The following is a 27,006-nucleotide window of genomic DNA, read 5'->3' on the forward strand; positions in this document are numbered from 1 at the left end:
AAGAACCGCCCAGCGCCCATCACCTCCTTCCGCCCTAACCCACGAGGCCACAGCAAGCAAGACGGCGGCCCAGTGCAAGCAACCCAGTAGAACCAGCTCCAAGCACGCCGCCAAACTCGCCAAGCTGATGTACTAGCGTCCTTGCATGTGCCAACTCATGCAAGGACACACAGCTTGGGGCTTATCCGGCTTATTTGCATTTTGTGCAAATTTGTGTTGAACACTTGATTGCATGAGTCGTTTCTCATCTGATGATGAGTTCTTCAGGGACAGAATTGGGGAAACAGATGTAGATTAATGTAGAAAGTGCTGAACTTATAGCCAGAATTTGCAGGTATGAGGCAGTGGTGTGCTGATAAATGTTGAGCTATCACTCAAAACAAGAGGCCTCATCTGTAGCATTTGTCATTTCCTGTTTTGTAAACACTTCCACTGTGGCCGATTTTCAGGTTACCAAGGTGAAGCCAACTGGCTCATAACCTTCCAGAATGTGGTGGGATAAGACAATTTTGAAGGCAAGTGGAGCTCACGCTGGACTGGAATGTTGAAAAATAACCTATAGACACATGACTGTCCCCTGGGCTCTTAGAACTGTGCTGTGAATCTGAGTGCCCGTTGCCTGGAGAGCTCAAAGCTTTCTAGCACAAAGCTCTTCCTCCTTTTCAGCCAGGTGTTCTCATACATGCCCTTCAACCCCACAAGACAGGAAACGTTTAACAGCCAGAGAGGTCCACACCTGTGATTCCTCAGTTGAGAACTAGACCAAATGGAAGTCCCTGTAGAATACTAACAGGTTTGGTCTCTATGCATGTTTTGAGCCAGAGAAACATGACCCCATGAGGAAGCCAGCCCCACACGAGGCCAGCTGGTGAGGGAGGGGCAAACAGCGGGGCTCCGTGGCAGGATGCCCCCCACACACCCACTGACCGCTGGCTGAAGGGCTGGCAGCGGCGTCTCAAACTGAGGTTGGATGAGCTGGAGAGGTTCATGTTTCACGTTTAGCTGTTCGTGAGCCCTGTGTTAAGAAGAATATAAAAAAGCAGGAATCAAGATGAGACACTGATGCAAAGCATGTCTAACTGATCTCACGGTGCTCGTCTCCAACGATCAGGAGGCTCAGCACTTTGGCAAAAAAAATAAAAATCACACAAAATGTATTGTTACACGTAATGTAATGATCCTTTCAGGAATCTTCTCTACCGCAACAGATGGCATGACTTTATTGAGAACTGAAAGGGAAAGTTCATTCAAGTTTCCTGTCGGGCTTCTCCTAAATAGGCTTTTAATTTTTACCCACTGGACACCGTGAATCTTGTAACTCACTGTGTTTCCTTATCTGTTTTCACCATCAAGAGACAGGAGTCAAATCTGAAGTCTGCTTCTGGCGACTGAACAGATCCACAGGATATGCACTTCTGTGTGCTCATTCACTCCACAAACATCTACTGAACACCTACTGTGTCCCAGGCAGTTTTATCTGCCAGGAGTACGGCAGCAGGGGAAAAAAGAGACCAAGGCAGGCCCTCATGGGACTGACATTCTAGCGGAAGAGAGACACACAATAAACAAAAGCCAAGATGCCAGGGATTAATAAGCATTAGGAAGAAAAGCAAATCTGGAGAGAGGGACAGAGACAGGGAAGGGGCAGGGAGTGGGGCTTTGCCAGAGCAGCTCTGAGTGAGGGGAGGGGCAGGTCAGGCAGTCTCCCTCAGAGGCGTCCCAGGCAGAGGCCAGAGCAAGAGGAGGGAAAGGGGAGCGAGACATTTTCACGGAACAGCAGGGCAGCCAGAGCAGCTGTGGCGGAGTGAGAAGGGCACGAAGGAGTTAATGGAGTCAAGGGCTGACCTTCCCCCACGGTAGTTTTTTTATTGCGGCTTCCCCTTTGCCTCCGTCCTCCCAAACCTTAATTTGACCTTCTGCATCGGGGTATAGATTGTACTAGCTCTGTGACCTCCTCTGGGAATGAGGCAAATTAAAATATACTCACTCACCCAACTTAAATTGTGTGCTCAGTTGTGGCCTTTCAAAATTCATCTAAGCAAGCAAATGCCAAGGGGTGTGGACAAAGTTCATGACTGTTTCTCTGTAGGGGTGCTTTGAGAAAGGAGACAGGTCTATGACCGCAGAAAGATGGCTAGCTGAGCTTATGCCGTCACCACCTCCACTAGTCCAAGATGCTTGGGGAGCGTCTATCCTAGCAATGAGCAGATGATCCCCACGGAGAGAAGAGAAATAACTTTTCTTGAGCATCTACCACATGCCACGTGCTGTGCCTGACCCTGTGCGAGGCACTTATTTAATGTAATCCTCAAAACAGCCCTGGACAGTGGGTGTAATCTCTTACAGAAGAGGAAACAGAGGTATAGAGTTGAAGTAGCTCCCCAAGGTCATGTGCTTAGGAAGCAACAAAGGCAAGGTCAGAACTCAGACCTGGCTAATCCCTGCCAACCAGAAGCCCCGCGACTCAGTCTACCCAGATGGCAGAATTAGAGGCAGTTCTAAGCTAAAGGTTCTAGTACCCACACACAAAGAACCCTGATGCCAAGTCCTGGCCTTGGTCATTCTAGCCATGACATTCTGTTTTCTGTCCCTAGGTAGAGCTGACTGTGCTGAAGCCCTGTGTAAGTAATAAAATAAATTCCATTAAGTCTTCCCTTTCTCCACTCGGCTCACCACCTGCCCAAATCGTCCTCCTACTAGTAGCCAACATGTACTTGATGGCGGTGGGGAATGGGTGGAGAAGCTAATCTTAAAAGCAAGCAAAACCTAATTCAGAAAGATGATCAATATGGGAAAAGGGCAAGAATAAATGCCACTACTATACACAAATCTGTGAAATGGGGCTGCTCTATATTCCAGAATACTCTGGCCTGACCTCTGGTGGTGCATTTTCACCGCCCATGTCTCACTCTGCATTCCACCATGAACTCTGAGGGCAGGGACCGCCACACTGTTTGTCTCTACCTCACACCCCACAGGCATCAATAAAGACCGGCTGGACAAATGAAGTCACTTCAGAGCAATACCCTACAGCTGACATAAATATTTAATGACGAATGCAATTTTTATTCAAAAAGAGAAACTGCATTCAAAAGTTGTTACATGCGAATAAAAATACCTAAGAGCGCCATACAGAAACTGCAAACCAGTAACTCCTGCCCTTTGCTGTGGTATGAAAGACAAATACAATTAAAGGAGCCGTCCAAGCCTCTGAAACATCCACCACCTGACTCTGCCGACACTAAAATAGCAGACAGTTCCAATCAGTCCCTCATTCAACGCTGAAGAATGGTCGTGATGGCCTGGTCCACCTGCATCAGGAGAGAAGCAAGTCAAAACGGCAGAAGCCGGTCGGACTGGAAGCAGCCAGCGGAGCAGCCTGATGGAACCTTTGTTATCCTAAGAAAAGCCCTGAGTTAGAAGGAGAACATCAGAGCTCAAAACCAAAGTGCAAATGAAGAGCCAAATGTGCAGGCAGGACTTACAACCTGGCTGCCACCCACAGGCTGCAGGTGGTGAGGGGGTGACAGAGATGCCCCGGCAGCTCTGGGGGTGTCAGTGTTGTCCTCTTTTTCAGAGACTCTCTAACTTCCTACAGTAATAAATCTCCAGATAATTTCTTCCCACGTTCAGGGTTAAGAGCGGCTGGATGCAAATTCAGGTGCCACCAAAACCTAGCCGCGTGACCTTAAGCAACTCACTTATTTTTTCTGTGCCTCAGTGTTCTCATACGTAAAACAGGGATAGTAACTGTATTGTGATTAGTAGATGATAAAGCAACGTACATAAAAAAATTAACACGGTACTTGTTAGGAGTCAAGGCTAAATGCAGTTCAAATGGCAACTAGGAATGAACTTCCTTGCCTGGACATACCCTGCCTTTGCTCAGAAAGCAACCTCCCTGCAGAATGTTCTCTCCCAACACCCCAAACCATCTCCTGAAATCCTCTCACCCCTTGAAGTGCGCCATCCATCAGAGGGCCAAGCAGACACAAGTCACGCAGAAATGTTTTTTGAAATCCTCAATGCCTGGCTAAAACGGCCCCTCTTTCTTAAAGCCTTCCCTGCTTACCCCAGTCAGAATCGAATTCTCTCTCCTCATTATGCCATGGCCTCCAGTTTTACATTTCACATTTAGCATTAGATTAACCTTGCATCACGGCTTTTGTCTGTCTCCACCATAAAACCATACACTTTAGGTACGGTGCTCAGCACAGTCAGAGCTCTATGAGTGCTTGACGACCTTGAACATAAGTACAGGGCCAGGACGTTAGACAATCATCTGTAGCTGTGCCTTCAGCCTTTGGTTTATCCAGATGTAGATCCCGTGCCAGGCCAGAGATGCTCAAAAGTGTTAGGCCCTGCCCCTGTTGTTAGGGATGCAGAACACCACCAACAAAGCCGGCATGAAACAGAGTCAAGGACTGGCCTGAAAGACACTCAGACCTGGCTTGAGATCCCTGCTCCCACCGTGGGAGAATCCTTTCCCTCTCTAAACCTCAGTTTCCTCAGCTGGAAGTGAGGCAGGTAACTCAGAGGACCACTGAAAGTATTAAATGAAGGGACAGTGTGGAGTGCTTACAGGGTGACTGCCCACCTCGGTTTACTGAGGGGGGTCTCTGGGACGTGGGACTCTCTGTACTCAGACCAGGAATGTCCTGGGCAAACCGGAACAAGTTGGTTTCTCTAAATGTCCAATACAGAGCCTGGAACACAGCAGGAACTGACAACTGCTGGCAGTTTCCTCTGTATCGAGCCCCGCCCCAAACTCCCAGCTGTCTCGGCCAACCTCCTCACAGGTCTGAGAACACGTTTTCCACACCGCACTTGCCGTGCCCCTAACTCCCGCCCCCAGGCTAGTGTTTTCAAACCGAACACTCAATGGCGTGCAGAGCAGCTGAGAGAGCCGAGGTACTGACTTGATGACCTTGGGGAGGGAAGTGGTATCCAGCTGGTAGATGGACAGGTCGAAGAGGGTGGTGAAGTCCCGAGGGTTCTCATCGCCCTCCTGGAGACACACTCGCAGCCGCTCGGACAGGGTGGCCGTGTCGGGCAGCATCATGTAGTCGGAAATCTGAAAGCCACAAGAGGGTTCCTTTCAGCATAGCAGGGGCAAGAATTTACTCTGTCTGGTCTCCAGCGCCTCAGGTCTAAATCTGCAATATTTCTACTCTCTTGCTAAGACATCTCACTGTTCATGATCACTGACAACTAAAGCTTAAATAAGCCACTCTCGGTGGAAAGAAGGACAAAGGTCACCTGGGTAATCCCCAACACTGACAAAACCCAGCTCTGCAATGATTCATGCTGGTCCGCACACAGCTGAATATGGCTGGAGAAACGCACAACCCTGCTGACTGGTCTCCTTTTCATTACACACTGATCTTGAGTGCTCAGCCATCAACTAAATTCTCAAGTTCATTCCCTTTTCCCATTCTCGTAGGCAACACTTTCCTTCTGTCACTTCAACCATCTAATATGATTTTCTATCTCTTAATTTTAGCTGATGATCTTATTTTCTACATCAGTGAGAAAAAAGACACAATCATAAAAGAAAGTCCACAAGCTACCATTTCAACATCTATCCTCTCTCCACCCACTAGCATCTGGGCCGTACACTCTGCTTTCTCTCCTGTCCTGTGTTCGAACCACCTGTGACCGCAGCACAGACAACCCCTCCTTGGACACTAGACCCCAGCCCTTCTCACCTAGCCGAGGACATGCCTGCAGCACTGCTGAGAACCCTTAATGATGACATGTACTGTCTGCTGGTAACAGTAAAAGACCGGGAAAACCTAAATAACCATCAATAGGAGACTGGTTAAATATACCACAGTACAAATAATGGAGAATTCAGTTTTCAAAAAACAAAACAAAAAACAATCAAAAGAAAGCTCTTTATGAATACGTACAGAAAAACCTCCAAGACATACTGGTAACTGTGAAAAGCAAGGTGCTAGACAGTGTATATACAAAGCGTACACAGCACCATTTGGGTAAAACAAGGGGGAAGGAGAGCATACACATATGCGTATTCATCTCTATATAAAATCTCTCTGGAAGAACATACAAGAAACTGCTAAGACTGCTGTCACTGGGGAGGGGAACCAAGTGGCTGGGCAAAGACAGAAGGAAGACTGTTCATTGCGTATGCTTTTGAATTCCAAACTATGTGAAGGCATTACCTAGTCGAGCAATAAATTGAAGTTTAAATAAATGCATGCTGGCAACCAGGAGTCTGTGTATTCCTAATTTCCCTTTGAACTGCATTTAGCCTTGACTTCTAACAAGGCCAACTTGGTGATAGTTTTAAAAACTGGTCTCTGAAGTCACCCACAACATACTGTTCCACATTCTCCAGAGCCAGCACTTGGGGAAACGTGCCTGAGCGTGACGGAAATGAGACGTCAAGACAAACAGGCTCACTTTTCCCTATATCCCAAGTGTCGAAAACTCCCCCAATTCTCAAACTTTTTTTTTAGACAAGAAACAAGGGAGAAGCGTCAACAAATAAATGCCCTTCCTAGCACTGTGTGGCTGTTGTAGAGGCTTCAACCCTCTAATAGGACAGGGATGAAGGTGAGAGCAGTAACAAGGGTGCTGACTATGGCAGAACATACACCCAGGTCACGGCACAGAGGTAAGTATGGGCCCAGCAATCCCAAAGGTCCCGTGGCTGATTCTTAGCTCCGCACAGAAGCCTGCTACAAAATCCTAGTTCAGACAAGTAGCAAGGACTTAGATGTCCAGACAGAAACATAAAAAGAGTGCTCCCCAGGGAGATCAGCTTGGCGCTTTGTGACCACCTTGAGGGGTGGGATAGGGAGGGTGAGAGGGAGACGCAAGAGGGAGGAGATGTGGGGATATATGTATAGCTGATTCACTTTGTTATAAAGCAGAAACTAACACACCACTGTAAAGCAATTATACCCCAATAAAGATGTTAAAATAAATAAATAAATAAAAATAAATAAAAAGAGTGCTCCCAAGACCACTGGTTTTCATGACTTCCTGGCAGATTTTGAGGTTAAAACTTGTTATGTAAATTCCTTCAGCTCTTTATCAGACTATTATTTTATTAAATATCATTTGAAACTGGGCTATTGTCTGGGTTTGAAACCCATTCCAACATAATAAGATCTGATGTGAAATCACAGGAAGTTTAGATTTTCAGAATTTCTTACTGTACAATGTTACTGGGTCCAGTGTTTTACTTTCCAAAGCCTTACAATACAAAGAATGTTTTTCACCAGGTCTCACAACTGGAAGATATATGAAACTGCACGGTTTTAGAGAAAGGCCTTAACAACACTCCCCTCCTCTGGTTTCTACTGATGCTTCTTCCCTTTGGAACCAGCCCAGTGTCACACGTGGTGGAGTGTGAACAACAGAGCAGTAGAAAAGGCTCAGGCTCCGGAATCAGCCTGAAGTGGGCATCAAGAATGGCTTGAGCAGGTATTAACCGAAGTGGGAACCTTGAAGAATTTACTTACTTCAGCTTCCTCAGCTAGAAAACAGGAATGACAGAAACTTAGCAGGAGCAAAGTGGCCACACAGGACAGGAGCAGATGCAGCACCTCTTAGTGCTGCTTCCCTCGACCCACGACACTCTAAGTAGGATTGGCGGCTGTCAAAGATGCCGTCCACTCAGAGTTGGGTCCTGTGAGACCTGAAAAGCGAATTCCTGGCTGTACCCCAATTCTTCTGTTTTGGGGGCGAACATCACTTTTTAGGAGAAATTTAAGCAAAATAGCTCCACACTTAATGTTTCCAGGTAAGGGAGTATTTTAGACATAGGGCGCTCGCATTTGCTAACCCTAGTCAGCCCCTGGGTTTCCCAGAGAGGTCAGTCCTCAGCTGAGGGCAGCAGCAGTCAGCGGGCAGCCATTTCTGATGGCCTCTGCCCACCTCCTGCTACCTATCGCCAAGAAATCACTTTCCTGACATTTCAGAGTTTAAGAAACACAGAACTAAAGGAAGAACGAGTAGACTTTGAATTAGGAGACCTGGGTTTGAGTCCCAGCTCTGTAATTGCTTGCTCTTTGGGCATATTACAATCCTGAAGAATTCAGTTTCCTCATTTGTAAAATGAGAATCAGACCATCTACCTCCCAGGGCTGTGGTGAGGTTTAAACAGGATGATTTATGTGGAAGTATGTGATATACAGTGCTTGGTAGATAATAAATACAAGAGTTTTTTTTTAACGTCTTGATAGATATATAGCCCTTTTTACAGCCTTTAGTTTAACAAGTAAATTTACATCTATTCATTTAGGCCTCACAATTATCCTGTGAGACAAAGAACACAGGTATTAGTGTTCCCAAAACTAATGAGAAAACTAAGATGAAAAAGGTCCGAAATAACCTGCTTAAGGTCCCAGGGCTCATGGTGGAGTGGGACCCAGAATGTAGTTACTGGTTCCTAGTCCAGTGCTGGTCTCACCACTCTTATTTGTCTGATAAGTATTATCATAATGCCCTTAGGATTGTTATTCCTAAAGGCAACAAAATGAGAGTTTAAAACTTAAATTCTGATGATCTTTGTTTCTTCATGAAAAAATTAGTTTTTTACCCTTCATATTTTTGAAAGAAGTATTTCTCTACAGATACTGACTCTGAAAGTTTGGGCCAGAAGGCATAAATTAAATTCCAATTATTACATATACAGAGAGAGGCTCCCACCCCACTGAACTCTACGACGAATTATATAATTCATTGATTTATTATTTTTTTACAACATGGCCTTCGTCTTGCCAAAAAGCATCACTCCTTGGGCTTCCCTGGTGGCACAGTGGTTGAGAATCTGCCTGTTAATACAGGGGACACGGGTTCGAGCCCTGGTCTGGGAAGATCCCACATGCCGCGGAGCAACTGGGCCCGTGAACCACAACTACTGAGCCTGCGCGTCTGGAGCCTGTGCTCCATAACAAGAGAGGCCGCGATTGTGAGAGGCCTGCGCACTGCGATGAAGAGCGGCCCCTGCTTGCCACAACTAGAGAAAGCCCTCGCACAGAAACGAAGACCCAACAGAGCCAAAAATAAATAAATAAATTTAAAAAGCATCACTTCTTGCCATCTGTCTAACAGATAAAGTAAGAGATAGATATTCCTTTGGAACTGTTAGAAGTGGTGCTGAGAAGCTGGACCCATTTTTCATTTCAAAGTTTTTTTTTAATGATTCACAACCTCCTACCTCTGGGTCCTCAGCATCAATCTGGTTTAGGTGGATGTCTCCTGTTGTGAGCCACTGGAAAACAACATCCTAAATTAAAAAAAGTAAACACAGAATTACCCATTTGGTTATTTGAGAAAGCTGAGGGCAGGACTAGGGAATTAAACCAATCAAGAAAAATGATAAAGGGAAAGAGAATACCCACCAGTGATTTGAAGAAGTGTAGCCACCCTTATCTTGGTGAAATAATATGAAAACTGCAAAGTCTTCCTTACCCTAGTGCCATTTTTATTATTGGAAATTTATCATTTATCTTAGGGCACTCTAACCTTTAATCACCAGCCAGAATTTATTAAAATTTGTTCATTGTTCTGAAACAATCCCTGTGTAATGTGCTGATGACAGTCTGGACTTAAAAAGTACAATATAATAAGATGCCCCCAGAATGTGATAAAGACGCTGGAACTTCGTGTAGATTCTACAGAAACAAGATCCTTTTTTTTTTTTTTGGCCGCAGCTCACAGCTTGTGGGATCTTAGTTCCCCAACCAGGGACTGAAACCAAGCCCTCGGCAGTGAAAGTGCAGAGTCCTAACCACCAGACCGCCAAGGAATTCCCAGAAACGAGATCTTAAATCAATCTCTCAATAAGACAATAATCCTTAAGGCTGAAGGAACTTATTTCATTAATGAGAAAGCTCAGTGGGACCTTCTCCCTCTGGTTGAGTGAGTCACCGGCATCACGCCAACATCCAGCTCTGGCCTGCACCCCGTCACCCTTCATAGGACATGTTTCCTTTGCACTTGCCATGCCTTTCCCTCCTTCCCCGCCTCAATCAGGGACAGTCCTATCATAACCCCTCCTAAATCCCACTGTGCTGGCCAGCCCCTCCCCCCACTGACACCTTCCCTGCCTTCATTCAGGTCCTTGCTCCTTCTCTGCCAGCCTCCTAACTGGCTCCAGATTGCCCTCTCCCTTCCATCTTCTGCATTCACAGATCTGACTATGCCCAAGGTTCTGGACACTCTACAAGGGCTCCCCGTGGCTTTTCGAAGAAAGTTTGAGTTCCTAGGCTCTATACGGGAGGCCCGGCTTGGGTCTGCTCCTCCCCACTTCTCCAGGGTGGCTCCCAGCCCAGGGTGGTGTGCTTAGAAACACTCGCCACGTCCTTCTGGATTTACTTCTCTGTCTCTCACATTCTCTCTCAGGGTCCTATATACTTTTTTAGAGCAGAGACTATGCCTGAATCATCTTTGTATCCTTAGTGCCTGGTGTATAATGGGTTCTGAATAGCTGGTTTTAAATGACTAGATGAACGCAGCAGTACTTTTTTTTTTTTAATGACAGGAAAATCATACATATTATTCATTAGATGAAAGAGAAGAGCTTACCATGATTTTGCTGTTTTCTTCTTTATCCAAATATTGGTCACTGAACATGTGACATGAGCCAAGCACTGCCAGTTTCCCACCTTGGTTCTGTTGATGACAAAGCAGTGTCAGATATTCAGATCCCAAAATGTACCACGTGCATTTCAGTCCCCAAACACTTATCATTACAACCACGTGAGCAAATGTCTTATATACTAAGAAGTGCCAATTCACTTGCGTATTTTAATGGTCTAGAAATGTCAATTACCACAACGCCTATATTCCAACCTGCTTCTCAATTCAGACACTTCTTTACCCTTCAATTTGACATTAACAGAAAGCAGTGTGAATTTGTTCAACAGTATTTTCCCATTGTTAGTGAAATTATAAATGAATATCATAATCTTAAAGGAAAAAACACACAAATCCATAGATAATCTATAAAGATTTAGACATTTATGAATACCAAAAAACAGTATTTAAGATCCAAACAGAAAACCAAGCCACAAGCATGAAAAATTCACAAAAGAAACAACTGGTTAATAATAAAAACTTTAATATTAGTAATTTTAAAAAAACAAAACAAAGTACTTTTTCCTATCAGATTAATAAGAAAAACATGACTATAAACAGTGTTGGTCAGGTTTAGTGAAGTAACTTCTTTGACACAACGTTGCTGAAACTGTCAACAAATGCAACAAAGCAGTATAAAATATACCAAAAACTCTGCACAACTTTATAGTCATAATCACAAAAGATTAGAAACAAATCCAAATGTCCACCCACAGAAATATGGTTAAGAATAATGGAACCTCCCCCAGTTGTTAAATTATATATTAGAAAGGTTTCTCAATAATATGGGAAAATGCTTCTGTCATAACATTAGGCTAAAAAAAAAGTGTACCATCAATTGTACAGCTATTGGAGTTTAAAGCCTGTGAGGCAAGTAAACAAAAATGAGGCACAAGCAAAAGTGGGAGAAAATGATCAGAACGTCAGCCTGGGCTGCCTCAGAGCAGTGCATCTCTGCATTTAAAAAACTTTCTACAATGAGCATATATTATTTTTGTAATGAGAAAACAAACAGTGCAATATTAAAAACACAAAATGAAATCAGATTTTCTAGCAACATAGCATACAGAGAACAGGCACAACTGCAACCACGCTGGGAAAGAATGACACCTAAGCAGAGTTGCTGAGCTACAAATGCACAAATTCTGTAAATAAAACAAAATTTGCAAAACAAACTCTGACCTGTCCCACATTAAAAGCAAATGCTTCAGAGGAAAAATAATACGATTACTATACCATAACCACTGCAAACAGATAGGTTACTGAGAATAGGAAGTGAATTGGGTGGAATTCTATAGAAATAGCAGGGACGTGACTGAATGAACTGGGCTGCGATCTGAATCCCTGTAGGTGAGTAAATACCTACACCTCTACTCACAGTCAGATTTACATTATCTTTTCCTTAGTATACAGTTGACCCTTGAACAACATGGGTTTGAACTGCATGGGCCCACTTACTAGCGAAATTTTTTCAATAGTAAAGAGTACTGTACTACGCGATCCGTGGTTGGTTGAATTCACAGATGCACAACCGCATATACAGAGGACTGACTCTGTAACACACGATTTTCCACTGTGCAGAGGGCTGGCACCTCAAACCCCTGCACTGCTCAAGAGTCAACTGTATTTTCTTTTCCCTACCTCATTTATTTCAAATAGATTATACATCGTCCTTTAATCCTTTTATTCTGTCCTGACTGATTCTACCATTGTCTTCAGCTTCCTTTTCCAGCATCTGTCTATAATTTGTTCCAATTAAATAAGAGTATGTCTACTCAAGGACCAATTTGCTCCTTCAATGTTAATGAGTCTATCCCAGTAAACCAAAGACCTAGAAAGGACCATGATAAGCTCAAGGAAGGCAATGGCCCTGGGCAAGGAGGCAGAATGCCCCGGTGCTAGCCTGGCGCTGCTATGGGTTCCAGATGGAGCCTCTCCCTGGGATCACTGCTTCATCTCACCAACAAGAGTGACAGGCAACAACCTCTCTGAAAGATTGTGTTTATAAGGCAGGACTGAAAGCCTATCGGGAGGAGAAAATGGGCTTTAAATAGCTAGGCAATGAGCACATGATAATCTCATGCATTCTAGAAGAATCACCACACTTAGCACAGAATTCTGTACCCAACAGATGCCCCATAAAAATCCACTGATTAAGCCAGGTAAAATCTCTGTGCACAGTTAGAAAATCAAATAATTATAACAGTTCTAGTATTATACTACCAGAGGCCCCTTCAGATGGTGTCTCATTACTTTTGTGCCTATAAACAGACATTTAATGTAAACAGTTATTTCCACGTCTTGAATCATTTAACAACATGTTAATTTGGTTTTTTTTGGCCGTGCCGTGGGGCATGTGGGATCTTAGTTCCCGGACTAAGTTCTGTGTGTTCTTAGTTCTGTGTGTGGAAGCACAGAGTCTTAATCACTAGACCACCAGGGAAGTCCAATAACAGTTTAATTTTAAAACAGTATTTCCTGCTGTTTAGAAGAGACTAACTACCATTAATAGCTATACCAATTTTGTCTACATATCATCTTTCAAACACAGCGTAGACATTTATTTACTTCCTAATAAAAATGACGTCAGAGCTTTTAAATATGAGAGGGAAAAGTAATACTTAGGTCCCACAGAGAAAAACAGAATCATGTGTAGCTAGAGACATGCAAGTCTCTGGAGAAAAACTGAGAGGTCAGCTGGTGAATTCCAAGTCTTGGTAGACAGATGAAGGTGAATTCAGCAAACATGAATTAAAAGGCAGTGGATACGTGGGGTGATAATGAGGATGGCTGTGTCCTCTGGGACCACCTGTTCCCACATTTTGTGGGGTTTCCAGGATGAGAATTGAACAACTAGTCTTCTGGTATGTTTTCCTGGGACACACTAAAATACCAGCAGCACAATTCTGTGCACTGTGGTATAGGTTGCTAACTCAACCTTTCTCTGAATGGATTCTCTTATACTGAGGGTGAGAGCTGGTAGTCAGAGACAGTTATACTACAGTGGCCTCATGCTACAGTGGAAAGGCTTTGGATCTAGAATAAGAGCTAGCTAGGTATAGTCTTGATTCCATCAATGACTGGACAATCCACTGTTTCCCCATAAGTAAAAGGTAGTTCATTGAAATCCTACTTCACAGGACTATTGTGAAGACCAATGAGAAAATATGGGAGTTCCCTGGTGGTCCAGTGGTTAGAACTCCAAGCTTCCACTGCAGGGGGCATGAGTTCAATCCCTGTTCAGGGAACTAAGATCCCACATAGTGGCACAGCCAAAAAAAAAAAGAGAAAATATATGAAACCCCATGGAAACTAAAGTAGTTCTTCCTATTTCAGTAATAAAAATTACACATCCACCCTTATCTAAGAAAGGCTGTACCTTCGAGTGATAGAAAGCCAGGATGGGTCTGTTAAGTGGGAAACAGACAGAGCCTGTGGACAGAACAGCCACTGCTGGTTTCATGACACTCAATGTGGCACCAAAAGGATAGACAAAGGTGAGAGCCCTGAAAGAAATAAAGAAATATTCAAGGTTTTTTTTTAATGAATAAAAATTTTTTGAAGGTAATCTCAGTGTTTCTTGAGCAAGTCACAAACAAACAGAAAATATTCTATAAGCTTTGGTTTGTTAAAATTAGTATCACTCTAGCTACAGGTTTAATAAAGCATTTTAAGAAATGTGAGTATAAATTAACAATTTACAATTGTACGTGTAAATGACTGTAACTGGAAGAACTAAAGTAGCCCCAACGGAGGAAGAGGAAGAAGAGGGGGCCTCATCTAAGAACTGAACCAGAGCCATACATGAGCCTGCTCTGTGTAACAATGTCTTAGATGTAAATACTTTCCTCTCCCTTATAAATTTGACTGATGTTATCTCTAAGAATGAGTATCTGTCATCAGAAGGGTATGCTACCTGTTGAGTGCTTATATCAATAGAGGCATATATTTATCCCACACTGGACACTTTTACACAGACCTGCTCTGGAGTCCCTCATCTACTCTCCACTGTCCTAGCAAAGACTGCGAGTGTCTTGAGTGAATCAGTACTTGGGGCAATGTACTCCTAGAAAGGGTGTGGGATGGAGGGGATAAGGGTGGGGTGCAGACCTAGAGGAGGTCAACCCCTGCAGGAGGGGCTAGGGTTTTAGTGAAAGAAAAATGGAGCTCTGCAAAGGTATTTGTTTGAAGGAAGTGTCCTCAGAAAGGAAAGAAACGAGAATCTTAAAACCAAAGCATACAACTGGAAACCGGGGCAGGGGGGAGGGGGAATGGGCAGAGGGAATATCCATGAAGAGTTCCTTATGAAGATTTTAATTTTCCTTTCTCTTAGACCATTCTTTTTAGCTTAAGTTTTAAATTATTTCCTTCCAGTGTTAGTTTTCCCCATCCCTTCAGTAAAGTCTCACCTACCGCTATGACTTCTGTGTCTCATCGTGGTTGAGAAGTGGTACCTGCCCCATGTTCCCCATTCTCCTCCTTCCGCTCCTACCCCAGTAGTATCCCAGTAAGGGGGGTGCAGCCCATGATTTCCAGGACAAGAACAGAGAAAAATGAGCAGTTACCAAGGAGGAAGAAAAGGTAAGTGGGAGAAATAGTTCTGTGGGTGTCAGGGCACATTCTTCCCCACACCTTCCCCAAATGCACTCAAGGTAAGTGGGAGAAATAGTTCTGTGGGTGTCAGGGCACATTCTTCCCCACACCTTCCCCAAATGCACTCAAGGGAGATCATTCTTAAGGAGGAAGGTAGAATGATTATATGACAGAAATTGTCAAGCTATTATTTACACTCCTCTATTTCTTTCATTATTACTAAGAAATCAATCAGACTGACATTTTGATAAGACTTTAAGCATAAGGTTAAACACCCACCCCCAAAACAAATACAGGAGTTTTTCTAACCAAGTGTGAATGAGTAAGATTAGCTGGGAGAGTATATTCCTGGAAGAGGGAGCAGGTATGTGAAGGCCCTAAGCTGAGACAGAGCTTGGCATACTTAAGGAATCAGAACAAAGTCAGTGCGGCTACGGCTGAGTAAGAGAGGGAAAAAGGGACATGATAAAAAATGGGGCTAAATGAGAGCTTGAGACTCCATTAGGTCAAGATATTTCAAAGCACAAAGCAGGACTGCTTATCCCACCTCAAAGTCTCCCAAGACACTGTGCTGCTTCCAGGATGACCCAGGAAATTAACAACCTGCCATCTGCCCTTCACGACAACTACTGAGGAAGTAATGATGGTCACATCACAGGTAAGGTACAACGCCCTCTATCTTACAGAGCACTTCCACACGTACTGCCACACTGGAGTTTCCCAAGAACTTTGTAAGATTAATACTGTCCCCATTACACAGATATGGCAACTGAAGCTAAGAGTTAGTTTGCCCTGGGTCACGCTGCAAGTAAGGCATGAAGTCAGGAACTTCTAAATCCTTCTAACTCCAAGTCCACAGTTCTTTCACTTATTCACCAAGAATCAGATTGTGATTCTTGAATGTCAAAAATGTCAACTTATGATATATGTTGCTATACATTTTCCTCTTTATGACTTTACCTTGGTTTCATACTAAGAAAGGTCTTTTGTACTCTAAGATTACAAAACATTCACCTATAGTTTCTTTTAGTGCTTTTTATGGTTTCATTTTTAATATTTAAAGATTTAATCCATCTGAAATATATTTTGGGGCGTGGCATGAAAATGGAAATGTTTTTCCAAATGATTAGCCAAAATTATACCAGGGCTTCCCCGGTGGCACAGTGGTTGAGAGTCCGCCTGCCAATGCAGGGGACATGGGTTTGTGCCCCAGTCCGGGACGATCCCACATGCCGCGGAGCGGCTAGGCCCATGAGCCATGGCCACTGAGCCTGTGCGTCTGGAGCCTGTGCTCCACAACGGGAGAGGCCACACAGTGAGAGGCCCGCATACCGCAAAAAAAAAAAAAAAAAAAAAAATTATACCATTCATTCCCCAATAATTTGAAATGTCACTTTAACTATAAACTAATAACCCCTACCTTCCACATATTTTGGATCTGATTCTAATTTTTTAATTTATTTTTCACTATTTCTGTATTAGTATCACATTATTCTAACTACTAGAGCTTTGTAATATGCTTTAATTATATAAAAACATTCAACTTCTATGGGGCAAAATACCCCAAAGTGAAAAGGTAAACTGGGAAAAACATTTGCAACACATGGAGGTCTTATAATTGAATAAGAAAAGACAAACCATTAATAGAAAAACAGGCAAAAAAGCAGTGAGCAGGAAGTTCACAGAATAAATACGATCAGCCAGTACACTTTAAAAGTCATCCCATTCATAATAATCAAAGAATTGGGGCTTCCCTGGTGGCGCAGTGGTTAAGAATCCGCCTGCCAACGCAGGGGACATGGGTTCGAGCCCTGGCCCAGGAAGATCCCACATACCGCGGAGCAACTAATCCCGTTCACCACAACTACTGAGCCTGCGCTCTAGAGCCCACGTGCCTAGAGCCTGTGCTCCCAACAAGAGAAGCCACCGCAATGAGAAGCCCGCGCACCGCAACGGAGAGTAGCCCCCCGCTCTCCGCAACTAAAGAAAGCCCACGAACAGCAACGAAGACCCAACGCAGCCAAAAATAAAATAAATAAAAGTAAATAAATTTATTAAAAAAAAGAAAAAAGAATTGCAAGTTAAAATAAAGTGGTATCATTTTCAACAGAATATTCCATGCTGGCAAGAGAGGGAAAAGGGGCACGTTCACAGGGACTGTAAATGTTACAAAAGCCTGGAGGGTGACTTGGCAATGCATCACATTTGGTAATGCTAAGAATCTGGCCTACTAAGATATTAGCATTAAGTGCACAAATTGTACATACGAAGACATTTACTTTGTGCTTTGTTATTTATGATAATATAAAACTGTTTATAATAACAGTAAGGAAAAGAAGTTAAGAGTACAGGCCCTAGAGCAGACTGCCTAGGTTTGAAACTCAGTTCTGACACTTACTAGTCAAGTGAGCTTGGGCAATTAAACTGTTATCTTGTCAACAACCTTATAGGTTGTTGTGAGGATTAAATGAGGTAATAATACATGCCTGTGACACAGTAAGTGCTCAATGAATGTTAGGTGGTATTATTAAACCAAAATATTATAAACTACCTAAATGTTCAATAATAGGAGATTGAGTAGATTAGGATACATCCAGTTTAATCCAGTCATAAAAAGGATAAAGTACCTAACTCTATTTTTATATATGAAAAAAATAAAAAAATCTGAATACCTTTTTTTTTTTTGGCCACACAGTGCGGCATGCAGGATCTTAGTTCCCTGACCAGGGATTGAACCCATGCCCCCTGCAGTGGAAGCACAGAGTCCTAACCGCTGGACCGCCAGGGAATTCCCGAAAAAAATCTAAATACTGTTAAGAAGGATTATCTTTGGGGAGACGGGCATGGATTTACGCCGGAGGACTTCTATTTTCTTCCTTTTGAACTGATCAATCTGGTTTTTGGTGAGAATTACTTTTGTAATCAGAAATGAAAATGCTTCACTTTGAAAAAGAAAACTCTTCAAATGGCAAATACGTCCTCTTCAGGTGGCCTCAGAAAACACTCACTGGGCATTGTTTCCACTGCTCTCCTCTTCAATGATCCCAGGCACTGCCTTCCCTGCAGCTCGGCTAATTTCCCTTGAAGAAAAAAATTAAAATCTAGTAAACAAAAAAATTTAGGAATTTCACAATCCATTCATTAATAGTAACTATGAATTAGATACAAGTACTGTGCAGACTTGTTCAAAATACCATTCTTAAAAATCAAATAAAGGTACTCCTACACACCTACAGCTCTTTTGGGAAGCCTGCAAAAGTGAACATGAAAATATAAGAATCAGTTCCTCTTTCTTGAGTCCTGAGGGAAAGGTCCATATATGTACTAGACCCGCATTCTAGTCCTGTGTTCTAGACTCTCTATCTTCAGACCGAGCAGAGTACCTGGCAAGTTCAAGTGTGGAATGAATCATTTGGAATATAGGGAAAAGCTCCCAGAAGGCCCCTGTTGTTGCCCCCTCATGCATTCATTTCTCACTTTCTCAAAGCTCTTAATTTATGTTTTAGGATCCAATGGATGAGAAAAAACTGACTTCATCCTAGGTTCCAGGGGTGGAGAATATGACATAACTGTGCCACCAGGGCATTCTATGCCTTCTGTCACAGCAAACCCCAGGTCTACTATTGCTGGGAATGCTGGAACCAAGGCATATGCTCTTGCCTTAAATGGTGTGGCATGAGGATACAAATTTGGGAACTGTTAAAACTAGTCAGCTCCCCCACAACAGGAGAGCAGAGCCAAGAGAACTGCAGAGAAATGGAACTGGAGCCCTGATGACCTTATGAATATTACAGTCAATCCATACCCAAAGCCTGCCCTAGTTCTCGACTTTTCAATGACATGAATCAATAAAGTCTCTGTATTGTTTAATCCCATCCAAATAGGGTTTTCTTTACTTGCAACTGAATATATTCTAATCATCAAAAAGGTGATGTGGAGTAAGGTTTCAAAAGATGGGAGGAATGCAATTTGATGGATGAGAAGTAATATAATAAAATAAACTATGATATAATAAAATTTTTAGAAAAGGCAAGAAAGGAAAAAGGGCCAGAGAAAAGAATGTGTGAGAGGAGAAGGGAAGAGTCATGTAGGAAAGGGGAGAGTCATTGGCAAAGTCACTTCTGTTAGCTTACCTATTCAAGACTCCATTGGAAACTAGAGCTTCTTTAGGATGGAAATACTTATAATATACATTTCTAACCACAGCATCTTTAAGGGAAAAAGAGAGGAAGGCGTTTCTTAGATTAGAAGTAAGTTTGATATTATAGACACATACAAATTTTGACCTGAAAGGAATCCTGGAACTATATTCCAATCTCTCTCATTTTATAAATGGAAGAAGCCTAGCACTAGAAAATTCAGACTGCCGGTGAGGCCAGAATCCTGGACCATGCACCCTCACAGCCCAGGGCTTTTTGCATTGTACTGTTAGGCCCAGAGGACTACGATATAAATAATAAACAGGAAATTACTGCCTCTATTAAAACAACAATAATAATTACCGTTATTAACCATGATTCCATATTCTTCTAGGAGAAAGTTAATGTTGGTGTCAAATCTGGATTCCCCACCCTCTCCTAGCATTACAAGGATATCTCCACCGCCATCAAGGTACTTCTTCAGGACTTCAAACTACACAAAGAAAAAGAAACAATCTATGAATATACCTTGAAGACTTTTATCCAAACTACTATGAATAAGACCTTAACTAGGGACTTCCCTGGTGGCAGAGTGGTTAAGAATCCGCCTGCCAATGCAGGGGACACGGGTTCGAGCCCTGGTCCGAGAAGATCCCACATGCCATGGAGCAACTAAGCCCATGCGCCACAACTACTGAGCCCACACGCCACAACTACTGAAGCCCGTGTGCCCTAGAGCCTGTGCTCTGCAACAAGAGAAGCCACCACAATGAGAAGCCTGTGCACCGCAATGAAGAGCAGCCCCCGCCTGCTGCAACTAGAGAAAGCTTGCACGCAGCAACGAAGACCCAACACAGCCAAAAAAAAAAAAAAAAGACCTTAACTAGATGAAAAAGAAACAACTTCAAATCTATAAAGGCACTTAAATGTAAATCTATATTAAGATAATATAAAATTTACTCTCTGTGTAGGATTTCCACACTTGTCTTTAGTATAAAGTTCCAAAATACTCAAACTGAAATGACATTTTCCAAGTTGACTATCGGAACAGCAAACTAAAAGTGGAAAACTATTAGCTAAAGGAAGCTCACAGGTCTCCACCAATCAGCAGCATCCCTGGTCTTTACCTACTAGATGCTAGTTGTACCTACCCTCTCCGGACAATCAAAAATGTCTCCAGATGTTGCCAAATGTCCCCTGGGGTTGGGGGACGGGGTGTGGAGTGAGCAAAGCCATCCCTGTTTGAAAACTATTGATAGAGATCATACTTTTCCTCACTGCCAGCCAAGGATATCAGGATAAAGGCATTTCATACCATCTCTCAGGGACAAATTCTGTTCAAGTCACTGACTGATCAAACCGCATAAGAAAGGCATGCTGTCTACCTATCTCTTGGAAAGCTCTCTTGCTTTCACAAAGCTGGGGAGAGAAGAAAATCTAGGGCTGATTTTGTTGACCTAGCCTAAGAACACCTGGGGTGGGCGGTCTAGACCAACAGTCTCTCAACTTTCTTCAAGCACCCCATCAGGAAAAAATTTGAATGTGCGCTCCAATATGTATAGAAAGTATGTATATTTATATCATTACAAAATACTCTCCCCAGGGAATTCCCTGGCAGTCCAGTGGTTAGGACTCTGCGCTTTCACTGCCGAGGGCCCGGGTTTAATCCCTGGTTGGGGAACTAAGATCTTGCAAGCCGCGCGGCGTGGCCAAAAACAAAACAAAAACTCCCCAAAAGGACATTTTTAAGGATGATAAAGATATGAATAATTTCCTTCTGGCACCCCAGTGGTTCATCACACGCATCCCACTTGGGAAACCACTGTCCCAAAGCAGCTCTGCTACAGCACGGCCCTCTTCCTCTTGCACACAACCTGGATTTGCTTCTCTCCCCCAATCCCCTAAATATAGAAAATACAGTGCAACAGTTAACATCGCCAAGATGGCTTGCTCCCAAATGAGACAAAACTTCACTGACTCTGGACTCCACACAACAGGCTGTCCCATTCACGGTGATTCTGTATACTTAGATTTACATTTAGCCTTTGTTTCAAAATGGCAAATGTAAAGAAGTGTTCTAACTGTATGTAAGTTCAAGGATTAACATACTAAAACATACATATTCTTCTAGAGTATATATGCCCATACATTTACAATTTGAAATTCATATTTTTTTAATAAATCATCTCCCTTTAATACAGTTAGAGCATCAACTTTTTTTTAAAATGGTGATGAGTTATATTATCTATGCTTTTCAATTCAGTATGATAAAGGGGCATTTGTAATAAGGTGGCCCTTGATCTGACGGGGTTGGGAAGCATGGCGTGGGCTGCTGGAGATAACTGAATACCACCACTAAGCGAGTGTGATGAGCCAGTGGAGGTGAGGTGGGAAACGGGAAGACTCTGAATTCAGCCTCGCCTCTAGCTTGATTCTTGCATCTAATGTCAGACATATGATGTCTGTTCTGTCACAGAAGTTTCTGGAGGACAACATCAAAGGGGGATCACATAGCCCTTGAGGTGTGAATTGAACCTTTACGAGTCCTCAGAGACCAGCAACGATGACCAGGAAAGCGGTGATCTCTGCCCTGGATGAAGACCTCTGCTGACCACTACAATCAGCCCAGTGGAAGCATAAAAACACAAGAGGATGTTGGTTCTTAGGCAGAAGCTAAACGCTTTTCTCCCTTTCCTTCCCGCCTCACTCCAACTCTAAAGAGAAAACATGGTGCCAGGGGCTGGTCTGGTCTGGTGACCGAACATTAGGCTAAAGTTCCAAAGAACAAAATCTGCCGCTCCAGGGACCCTTGTCTTTTGGAAGCCACTGCTTCCCATCCCTGAAAGCCTGAAAAAAGGTTTGGCCTGGCGCTCATCTCCTCTTGGAAGAAGGCCCAGGCATGGGTCTCTGGCCCTCTCTCTGGATGCCCCGGCTTTCCTGAGGCTGCTTGCTCCTTGGCCCAGACGGGGACACCTCTCTTTCCTCCCTAGCTGGAGAAGGGAGGTGGAAGAGAAACTATCAGAGTGTGGGACCAAAGCCCAACAGTATTCCTTTGCAGGCCACTGCCCGCTGTGTGTACTTTCCGAGGGGTCTCATGGGGTAGGAGTGGCTGGTCACCTCCACATTCCCGATGATAATCCCTGCTCCTCCTCTCAATTAACCTGATTAAATAGTTATGTCTCCCTCCATGCCCCTCCCAGATGAGAGGGTGGCCTTGCAGTCAGGTTGAGAAAAAAAAGGACGACAGGGGCTTCCCTGGTGGCGCAGTGGTTGAGAATCTGCCTGCTAATGCAGGGGACATGGGTTCGAGCCCTGGTCTGGGAAGATCCCGCATGCCGCGGAGCAACTAGGCCTGTGAGCCGTAACTACTGAGCCTGGGCGTCTGGAGCCTGTGCTCAGCAACAAGAGAGGCCGCGATAGTGAGAGGCCCGCGGACCGCAATGAAGAGTGGCCCCCGCTTGCCACAACTAGAGAAAGCCCTCACACAGAAATGAAGACCCAACGCAGCAAAAATAAATAAATTAATTAATAAACTCCTACCCCCAATATCTAAAAAAAAAAGGACAACAGGAATGCTCCCCTGTGGACCCCTCCCCGTGGCCTCACCCAAAGTAAGAGAAGGAGACCTTGGACACCTAAGTCTAAGGACCACACCGGCCCCGCCCTGCCTCTACTCCCTCCCTCCTCCCCACAACCCTCCCTGAACACCAAGCACTTCCAAGTCTCTGTGAGAAAGGCTCTTGCTATGTTCTGGGTTTTTTGCTTTTTTAACTGTGGTAAAATATACATAATATACAATCTCCCCTCTTAACTACTTTTAAGTGTACAGTTCAGTAAAGTTAAATACATTCAAAATGTTGTACAAACAATCTACAGAACTCTTCACCTTGCAAAACAAAACCTTCATACCCATTACAAAATAACTCCGTCTCCCTCCTCCCTCTAGGTCCTGGCAACTACCACTTCAACTTTCTATGAATTTGATTACTCTAGGTACACTATATGAATGGTACCATACAGCGTTTGCCCTTTTGTAACTGGCTTATTTCAGTTAGCATAATGTCCTCAAGATTCATGCATGTCGCGGCAAGTACCGGAACTGCCTTCTTTCTTAAGACTGAGTAATAATTCATTGATGTATTGATCCCATTTTATTTACCATCTGTTGGTGGACACCTGCGTTGCTTCCACCTTTTGGCTACTGTGAATAATGCTGTGATGAACATGGGTGTACAAACACCTCTTTGAGACGCTGCTTTCCATTCTTTTGAATATATATATCCAGAAGTGGGATTGCTGGATCATATAATTCTATTATTAATTTTTTGAGGAACCGCCATACTGTTTTCCATAGTGGCTGCACCATTTTACCTTTCCACCAATAGTGCACAAGGGTTCCCATTTCTCCACATCTTTGCCAATACTTGTTATTTATTTATTATTATTTTTGTGGTACACGGGCCTCTCACTGTTGTGGCCTCTTCCGTTGCGGAGCCGCTCCGCAGCATGTGGGATCTTCCCGGACCGGGGCACAAACCCGTGTCCCCTGCATCGGCAGGCGGACTCTCAGCCACTGTGCCATCAGGGAAGCCCAACACTTGTTATTTTTGTTTGGGTTTTACACTTAACGATTCTTTGTCCATGAAACAGAATAAAAAACAGCTTAATTTTAAATGGAATTTTCCTATTTTTAAAGCAAAAACATGGCAAAGAAGTATGGTTAATATTGAGTTAGCCTGCACTATGTGTCTGGCACTTATCATGCATTAACTCAGTTAATCATCACAACAACTCTATGATGAAGAAAGAGACGAAGTGACCACCTTAAGGCAGTCAAGTGGTGAAGAGGGATTTAAGCCCGGGATTTCAGAGCCCACGCTCCTAACTATCTCACTACATTTCTTCTTTATGGATATTTCTTACCTCAGCTGCAGTAAATTTTTCCCTTGGCCCCGCTGTAATCCACAGCTTCACCCCAGTTAGCTTCTCAGATGTAATTTCATCTTTTAAGCTAGAAATACGATTTTAAAAGCAAGTGTTAGATCCATTATTTAAACCAATTTATGAGCTATTTTAGCATCTAGACTGTATGGAATCAGAGGCTACAGAGGCACAGAAATGAAGGGATTTAGAGGTACCTGGTCCAGCCTCTCTCCCAAAGTGAGAATCCCCTCTAATAGGTCTGCCCCAGTCATCAGCCTGTGCTCAAGCACTACCTATAAGCCAAGGTGTCCAAATTAAACCACACTAGAGCATAAAGAAGTCCTCCAACTACTAATTCAATCAGCTCTACCATTAGCTTGTATGATTACACATCCTTTACCCATTAAGAAAAACCACACATACATACACACACACACACAGATACTTTCATTTTTCCTGTCCCTAAACTAAAGTACTGACCCAAGTTAAAATATGGGGAAAGCCTCTAACCTCTTAAAAACTTGCATATGTATAACTGGAATAATTACTTGATTTGTGATTTGGGGGGACCACTTAGTAATATGCTAATTGCCAAGTTTTGAAAGATATGTTTTAATAATCATTTATTTTTTTCTGAACGACCTTTAAATGGAATTCCTCCCACCTAAACAATCTATTTTACATAAGAAAATAAAGACTTTTCAGTGTTATAAGCAGGCTGTTATTATCACTTAGAAGGGAAAACAATTCACTCGGTCACCTCTGAATCTTCCAATTACTCCGAAGTCTTTTCTGCATGGATTTATAGCCATTGCTGGTGGTAAATACTTCCTTTTTGTATGCATTGAAAAGAATGGTGCTCCGAAGCTCTTTCTCCATGGTCACCTTATGGAAAAAAGAAGGGATCAGAGAAAAGGGAAACAATAAACAATATTCCAAAAGAAAGACCCTAAAAGGAACCAATAGTCTACTTCTTATAATTCATTAAGAAAAGTGGGCTTCCCTGGTGGCACAGTGGTTAAGAATCCGCCTGCCAACGCAGGGAACACGGGTTCAAGCCCTGGTCTGGGAAGATCCCACAGATCTTCCCAGTTGTGCACTAAGCCTGTGCACCACAACTACTGAGCCTGTGCTCTAGAGCCTGCGAGCCACAACTACTGAAGCGCACGCGCCTAGAGCCCGTGCTCCACAAAAAGAGAAGCCACCGCAATGAGAAACCGGCGCACCGCAATGAAGAGTAGCCCCTACTTGCCGCAACTAGAGGAAGCCCGCGCGCAGCAACGAAGACCCAACGGAGCCAAAAATTAAACAAACAAATTAATTAATTAAATAAATCTATTTTTAAAAAAGGTACACAGCTGCAACTTAGCTACAATTTCCCTACAATTCAAAGGCTGAAATCATGGCTGCAGAAACCCAAGGCAAACCCTGGGCTTCCCATCAGCCCACTTCCATGGCCCTGCCCTGCCATCACACTACAGTGTGGGGAACCATGTTTCCAACCTGATTCCTCACTGCTAACTATTGTTAAGTGTGGGGTATAGTTTTCTAAATTCTCTTTATACATATGGTAACTTAGTTTTATTTACTAAATAGGACCATATGCACTATTCTGCAACACACTTTTTTCACCTAACCTGTATCTTTCACATCTTTCCATGTCACTATATATGGATCTACCACTTTTTTTTTAACTGCTGCACAGCATTCCATTTTGTGGATGTACTGAAATTTATGTAACCACTCATATACTGATTGACATGTTTTTTCCCCAAAATTTTTGCTAGTAAAAGAATACTACAAACATCATCTTTGAACATGATGTTTTTGTGCACTTTGCATATCTATAGAATAAATTCCTACCTGTTGAATAGCTAAGTAAATTATTTCCAAATTGCCCTCCAAAATATTGTACTAATTTTTACTTCCACTAACGCTAATATATTTGTTTCCACACAATCTTATTTTTAATTTTTTTAATCTTTGCTAATAAGACAGGCAAAAAAAAATCCTTATTATTTTAATTTGCACTTTGAAATTAGTAAGATGGCCATCTTTCACTGTTTATATTGGCCACTTGTATTTCTTCTGATTTTCTTGTTCATATACTCTGCTATTGGGTTTAAAATTTTTCTAATTGATCATTAAATAAAGACTTCCATAAGTTTATTTGTCTTTAGACTTAGCTGCTGGTAGTTTTTTTGGTTTAGTTTGCTTGAATTTTGCAGGCCACACAGAAAGTTTAAAATTTTATAGAGTCAAAAGCATTAATCTTTTCCTTTCTGGCTTCTGGATTGCATGACATATTTAGAAGGGTTTTTATTTTTTAATTAATTAATTTATTTATTTATTTTTGGCTGCATTGGGCCTTCGTTGCTGCACGCGGGCTTCCTCTAGCTGCGGCAAATGGGGGCTACTCTTCGTTGCAGTGCGCCAGCTTCTCATTGCGGTGGCTTCTCTTGTTGCAGAGCACGGGCTCTAGGTGCGTGGGCTTCACTAGTTGCAGCACATGAGCTCAGTAATTGTGGCGCATGGGCTTAGTTGCTCCATGGCATGTGGGATCTTCCCGGACCAGGGCTTGAACCTGTATCCCCTGCATTGGCAGGCAGGTTCTTAACCACTGAGCCACCAGGGAAGCCCTTTAGAAGAGTTTTTACCATGCTAAGATTATAAATACATCCAACAATGCTTTCTCCTAGTACTTTTATGATGTCAAAATTTTTAAGACTTAAATTTT

At 43.1% G+C, this 27,006-nt stretch overlaps 1 protein-coding gene across 3 annotated transcripts in view; it reads right to left on the reverse strand.

Moving 5' to 3' along the window:
- Positions 1–27,006, reverse strand: part of IFT52 (intraflagellar transport 52) — a 32,826-nt gene that overhangs the window by 4,498 nt on the left and 1,322 nt on the right. Inside the window, exons 2-11 of one of the 3 annotated variants that reach the window (XM_033433761.2) lie at positions 25,030–25,154; positions 24,270–24,357; positions 19,710–19,839; positions 19,341–19,416; positions 18,216–18,287; positions 13,994–14,120; positions 10,564–10,650; positions 9,194–9,262; positions 4,920–5,074; positions 928–1,015 (exon numbers count right to left, since the gene is read on the reverse strand). In XM_033433761.2, the coding sequence (XP_033289652.1) occupies positions 928–1,015; positions 4,920–5,074; positions 9,194–9,262; positions 10,564–10,650; positions 13,994–14,120; positions 18,216–18,287; positions 19,341–19,416; positions 19,710–19,839; positions 24,270–24,357; positions 25,030–25,154 (1,017 nt within the window). Of the gene's footprint in view, positions 1–927; positions 1,016–4,919; positions 5,075–9,193; positions 9,263–10,563; positions 10,651–13,993; positions 14,121–18,215; positions 18,288–19,340; positions 19,417–19,709; positions 19,840–24,269; positions 24,358–25,029; positions 25,155–27,006 lie in introns of those variants that run through there. The other 2 variants (XM_049698707.1, XM_033433762.2) reach the window with 2 other exon arrangements.

This window comes from Orcinus orca, chromosome 16 (genome assembly GCF_937001465.1).
Source record: "Orcinus orca chromosome 16, mOrcOrc1.1, whole genome shotgun sequence".
NCBI lineage: Eukaryota > Metazoa > Chordata > Mammalia > Artiodactyla > Delphinidae > Orcinus > Orcinus orca.